The following is a 6,159-nucleotide window of genomic DNA, read 5'->3' on the forward strand; positions in this document are numbered from 1 at the left end:
ACAACTTTTTTTTTTTTTTTTTTTTTAAAGACAGTGTCTTGTCCTGTCGCTCAGGCTGGAGTGCAGTGCTGCGATCTCAGCTCACTGCAACCTCTGCCTCCTGGGCTCAAGCCATCTTCTGCCTCAGCCTTCTGAGTAGCTGGGACCACAGGCACTCGCCACCACGCCCAGCTAACTTTTTTTTTTTTTGGTGGAGATGGGTTTTTGACATGTTGGCCAGGCTGGTCTCAAACTCCTGAGCTCGAGTGATCCATCCACCTCGGCCTCCCAAAGTGTTGGGATTACAGGAGTGAGCCACTGTGCCCAGCCAAGGTGTACAACTGTTTTGAGAGACGTGTACATTGTGAAATTAAGCTAGTGAGCACATCCGTCACCTCATATAGTGACCCTTTTGGTGTGCGTGTGGTGAGAATATTCAAAAGCTGCTTTCTAGCTGGGTGTGGCAGCGCATGCCTGTAACCTCAGCTACTGGGGAGGCTGAGGCATGAGAACTGCTTGAACCCGGGAGGTAGAGGCTGCAGTGAGTCGAGATCTCACCAGTGCACTCCCACCTGGGTGACAAAGCAAGACTCCATCTCAACTACTTTCTGAGCAATTTTTTTTTTTTTTTTTTTTTTTTGAGATATGGTTGTGCTCTCTCACCCAAGTTGGAGTGCAGTAGTGTGATCTCGGCCTACTGCAGCCTGTGCTTCCCAGGCTCAAGCAATCCTCCCACCCCAGCTTCTCGAGTAGCTGGGATTACAGGTGTGTTCCACCACACCTGGCTAATTTTTGTATTTTTAGAGATGGGGTTTCGCCATTTTGCCCAGGCTGGTCTTAAATTCCTGGGCTCAGGTGATCTGCCTGCCTTGGCCTCCCAAAGTACTGGGATCATGGGCATGAGCTACCATCACACCCGGTCCCATCTCTCTGAGGGATAGGACATGTGGGGTTCTTGCTCACCCCCGCTCTTGTGGGACGCGGCCTCTGCCCTGACTTTCCTTCTTGCTTTGGTGTCTGAATCTGCAGCATCGCCCTGAGCAACTGGTGGTTTGTGGCCCACCTGACAGACCTGCTGGACCACTGCAAGCTCCTCCAGTCACACAACCTCTAGTAAGTGGCCTGGAGGCACTGATCCTCCTTTTCTTACCACCAAGCCCTCGAGGGTGGGGTGAACTGATATGCCTGGAAGGGAGGTTGGGCTTAGGAAGGGGGCCCTGAACAGGGCAGGCCAGGAGTCTTGGTCTTTTGGTATGTTTTATTCCAGTTTCGGTTCCAACATGAGAGAGTTCCTCCTGCTGGAGTACGCCTCTGGACTGTTCGCTCATCCCAGGTAGGAAGGATCCCACGGGTGCAGGCTGTGCCGTGTGCTCTTCAGCATGCGGGTGCCACTGGAGCTTGGACTGTTCTCTCCCAGTTGGCTCCCTGAAGGCTACGGAAGGGTCAGTGAAAGGGAGCTGCAGGTGCCAGTCCCCAGAGCCACAAGGCAGCACCTCACGTCTGTCTTCCTCGAACTTTTGCAGCCTGTGGCAGCTGGGGGTGGATTACTTTGATTACTGCCCCAAGCTGGGCCGAGTCTCCCTGGAGCTGCACATTGAGCGGATACCTCTCAACACCGAGCAGAAAGCCCTCAAGGTGCTGCGGATCTGTGAGCAGCGGCAGATGACTGAACAAGGTGAGCTGGCCCTGCTCCCAGCCTTACCATCTGTGGGACGTGGGAGTCAGGGCAACCTGAGGTCACACTCTGTGCCTACCCCAGCCATTCTCCTCGTCACAAGCCACCCTGGAGAGAGGTGGGGCCGTGGATGCCAAGAGGTAAACTAAGAGATGGGATAATTATTTGGGAGGGACAGGAAAGCTAGGGATCCACTGGAACAGAGACAAAATCTACACACCACCTGGAAAGGCCTGAGCCACCCCTTTTCTCACACACTTGATTCCACGAGGTCAGGGCTGGGGTCGGCGCTATTTCCCTGTCCAGGTGGGTTGCTGTTGCTATCTCAGCCCGGCTCAATGGGGAAGCAGTGCTGGAGGTGGCTCCAGAAAAGCAGAGAGAGTGGAATGAGGATGACCAAGTCTGCCCCTTCCTTTCTCCCCTCACTGTTGAGTGATGTAAACATGAGTTATTACCCTGCAGAGAGACAGTTGGCATGTTCACGACCATTTCTGAAAGCATATGGTATTCATGATGCACAGGAAGATAGGATTTGAGGCATCTGGAGAGGTAACAGAAGAGCTGACACGTAGGGAGAAACAAAAATCTTTTGCTACCCTTGAAGCCACACACACTCCCAGAGCCAGTCCTGCCGTGACGGGCACTTACACTCTTAGCAGAGAGCCCAGACACTGTTAATCAGCCTGAGTTTCCAGCTCTGCCAGTCCAGCTGCGTTTAGAGCCCACAGAGTGGCTTTGGGGTGGAGTGAGGCTGTGAGGCCACTCTGGTCCCCACAGGGCTCAGGAATGGAGTGATTTGTGGAGTGAAAGCCGTTCACCTTTTCTTTTCCCTCGCAAAGTTCGCAGCATTTGTAAGATCTTAGCCATGAAAGCCGTCCGCAACAATCGCCTAGGTTCTGCCCTCTCTTGGAGCATCCGTGCTAAGGATGCTGCCTTTGCCACGCTTGTGTCAGACAGGTGGGTACTGCTGGTGTTGGCTTCCCAGGGACTGGGTGGTTGAGGTGGGCCTGAGACTACTGCTCTGATGTCTGGGCTGGCCCTGCAGGTTCCTCAGGGATTACTGTGAGCGAGGCTGCTTTTCTGATTTGGATCTCATTGACAACCTGGGGCCAGCCATGATGCTCAGTGACCGACTGACATTCCTGGGTGAGTCCCTGGGTTTTGTGCCCTGTGCTTTGGACACAAGTGGGTAGTTGGGGAGGTTGGAGGGATCATATCAGACTTCTCCCAGCGCTTCCTTCATATATTCCCATTGCATCAGTGGCCCCAGAAACATCCTCCATCATGTCCAGGATCGTGAGTTTGGCTGTCACATCTCCTTAGTGCCTCCATGTTTCTGTCTGTCTTTTTTTTTTTTTTTTTTGAGACAGAATCTTACTCGCTTTGTGGCCCAGGCTGCCAGGCTGGAGTGCAGTGGCATGATCTCAGCTCACTGCAACCTCCACCTCCTGACTTCAAGCGATTCTCCTGCCTCAGCCTCCCAGGTAGCTGGGACTACAGGCATGCGCCACCATGCCCGGCTAATTTTTTGTATTTTTAGTAGAGATGGGGTTTCATTATGTTGGCCAAGCTTGTCTCGAACTCCTGACCTCAAGTGACCCGCCCACTTTGGCCTCCCAAAGTACGGGGATTACAGGCGTGAGCTACTGCACTGGGCCAGTGCCTCCATGTTTTTTTTTTTTTTTTTTTTAAGATGGAGTCTCACTCTGTCTCCCAGGCTAAAGTGCACAATCCCGGCTCACTGCAACCTCCACCTCCCAGGTTCAAGCAATTCTCCCTCTTCAGCCTCCCAAGTAGCTGAGACAACAGGTGCATGCCACAATACCTGGCTAATTTTTGTATTTTTAGTAGAGATGGGGTTTCACTATGTTGGCCAGGCTGGTCTCAAAATCCGGACCTCAGGTGATCCACCCACCTCGGCGTCCCAAGGTGCTGGGATTACAGGCATAGGCATGAGCCACTGCACCTGGCCTAGTCAATCTATTTTAATCCATGACTATTGTTGTGTATTTTGACTCTGATGTTTCCCCAGATTTGGCTCTTTGGAGTTCTTCCAAGTCTGCTTTGAACGCTCTTGGTCTGTATCTCATTGGGGCCTATGAGTTTGGAGATAGAAAAAATCTCCTGCTCTGTGCAGCGGCTGGTCTGTGGTTTTTCTTCTCTTGTTTAGGGCCAGGGTGACTTTTGTAGGTGTCACTTGGGCAATTTGGGGGAATATGCACGTTACCTAGTACTCTTGTTTCGCCATAGGAAAGTATCGCGAGTTCCACCGTATGTATGGGGAGAAGCGTTTTGCCGACGCAGCTTCTCTCCTTCTGTCCTTGATGACGTCCGGGATTGCCCCTCGGTCTTTCTGGATGACTCTGCTAACAGATGCCCTGCCCCTTTTGGAACAAAAACAGGTGAAGGTTGCAGCAGGGTGGTTTTCTTTGCTTGTCAGTCCCTGCTGGAGCTTAGTTGTGTAGCTGTTGGCAACGTGCGTGTTTCCTCCCTTGAAGTTCTGCCTGCGCACGTGTGTTCCCCTTAACACCCTCTGGAATTCCAGACTCACACAGGAAACACTGTGTGATTTGAAATGAGGTCTTCCTATACAAAGCACACTGTTGCGAAAGGCATGAAAGGAAGAACGTCCGAACATGGGCCCCTGCCCCAACCAGTGTAGGCCTGGGCTGGGGGCAGCCAAGCAAGGCAGGCTTTCTTCCCTAGGTGATTTTCTCAGCAGAACAGACTTACGAGTTGATGCAGTGTCTGGAGGACTTGACGTCAAGAAGACCTGTGCGTGGAGAATCTGATATCCAGCAGCTCCAGGTCATTTTCACTTCTGGGCTGATGGTTCCACGTGGAGGTGGGAAAAGGCTCCCTGTATCTCAGTCTTCCCCTTCCCTCCAGAAACACTGGCTCCTATGGACACATGTGCCTCTGTTCCCCTTAACCTGTGTCATTCACACACCACCTTCTTTTAGGAGGAAATGAGGGATTCTAGTGTTCTGAGCTCTACATTTTGCTGTTTCCTGTTCATCATTTCCAGTATGGCCCTTTGGTATTGCTTTCTTTTATATTGATAATTTTCTGGAAGCTACTATGAGTGTTAAGTGCTCTCTACCTTTGGATTAGCTAGAACCTTCGGGAGTGTGAAAGGGCTCCTTCCTGCTCTTGTCTCATGCTGGCGCTCTCTGCTTTGCAGGATGAGGACATAGAAACCACCAAGGTGGAAATGCTGAGACTCGCTCTGGCACGAAATCTTGCTCGGGCAATTATAAGAGAAGGCTCACTGGAAGGTTCCTGAGAACTGCTTCATTGTGGTATCTTTGTATGGCAATGTATATAGATTTTTTAAAGGAATAAATGTGTTGCAAATGTAGGTTCTTAAGAGTCCACCCAGGGAGCTTATCTGTCCAGTCTGAACCTGAGGTAATAAGATTAAAAAATGCTTTTTTTTTTTTTTTTTTTTTTTTTTTTTTTTGAGACAGTCTTGCACTGTTGCCTGGGCTCGAGTGCAATGGTGCCATCTCAGCTCACTGCAGCCTCCGCCTCCCAGGTTCACGTGATTCTCCTGCCTCAGCCTCCCAAGTAGCTGGAATTATAGGTGCACACCACATCCAGCTAGTTTTTTTGTTTTTTTGAGACGGAGTCTCGCTCTGTCCCCCAGGCTGGGGTGCAGTGGCCGGATCTCAGCTCACTACAAGCTCTGCCTCCCAGGTTCACGCCATTCTCCTGCCTCAGCCTCCCGAGTAGCTGGGACTACAGGTGCCCGCCACCTCGCCCGGCTAGTTTTTTGCATTTTTTAGTAGAGACGGGGTTTCACGGTGTTAGCCAGGATGGTCTCGATCTCCTGACCTCGTGATCCACCCGTCTCGGCCTCCCAAAGTGCTGGGATTACAGGCTTGAACCACCGTGCCCGGCTTTTTGTATTTTTAATAGAGACGGGTTTTCACTGTGTTGGCCAGACTGATCTCAAACTCCTGACCTTGTGATCTGCCCACCTTGGCATCTCACAGTGCTGGGATTACAGGCGTGAACCACCGCACCCAGCCTTATCTTATGTTCTATTTGATGTGGAACTGTCTTCCTGTGCCTCCTTAGATATAAGAAACCACCCCCCAGGTCTGGCGCCGTGGCTCACACCTGTAATCCCAGCCCTTTGGGAGGATCCCTCAACCCCAGGAGTTTGAGACCAGCCTGGACAACGTAGGGAGACTTCATCTCTGTTTAAAAAAAAAAAAAAAGAAACCCCCAAAGTTATGGTGACTACAGTGTCTTGGAAATTTGAAGAACCCTTGGTGGTATAGGTGGTATACTTGTGCTTCTGAAATCTTGCCTCACCTCTTCTGCAACACTTAACATTTTGGTTATTTAGTTCCCTTAAAATATAAGCATACAGGAACCTGCACTTTTAACAGAAACCTTTGGCAGTTCTATCACAGGCTATCCACTCACGTATATCTGGAATTCAGAGGTGGTACCTTTTCCTCCATCAGGGTGAATGGGCGTCTCTATTAGGAAGA

General features: G+C 50.9%; 1 protein-coding gene across 3 annotated transcripts in view; it reads left to right on the forward strand.

Annotated features, from left to right (window-relative positions):
- The window catches only part of NUP85 (nucleoporin 85), a 40,035-nt gene extending 35,020 nt beyond the window's left edge, over positions 1-5,015 (forward strand). For 2 of the 3 annotated variants that reach the window (XM_017884888.1, XM_017884890.1), the window contains exons 12-19: positions 1,009-1,092; positions 1,247-1,312; positions 1,503-1,654; positions 2,494-2,611; positions 2,700-2,800; positions 3,905-4,056; positions 4,361-4,462; positions 4,839-5,015. In XM_017884888.1, coding sequence (XP_017740377.1) covers positions 1,009-1,092; positions 1,247-1,312; positions 1,503-1,654; positions 2,494-2,611; positions 2,700-2,800; positions 3,905-4,056; positions 4,361-4,462; positions 4,839-4,940 — 877 coding nt within the window. In that variant the 3' untranslated portion in view covers positions 4,941-5,015. Of the gene's footprint in view, positions 1-1,008; positions 1,093-1,246; positions 1,313-1,502; positions 1,655-2,493; positions 2,612-2,699; positions 2,801-3,904; positions 4,057-4,360; positions 4,500-4,838 lie in introns of all 3 variants that reach the window. The other variant, XM_017884889.1, reaches the window with a different exon arrangement.
- The last annotated feature ends 1,144 nt before the right edge of the window (positions 5,016-6,159 follow it).

The sequence above is a fragment of the Rhinopithecus bieti genome, unplaced genomic scaffold (genome assembly GCF_001698545.2).
Source record: "Rhinopithecus bieti isolate Rb0 unplaced genomic scaffold, ASM169854v2 scaffold_13400, whole genome shotgun sequence".
In the NCBI taxonomy this organism is placed as follows: Eukaryota; Metazoa; Chordata; class Mammalia; order Primates; family Cercopithecidae; genus Rhinopithecus; species Rhinopithecus bieti.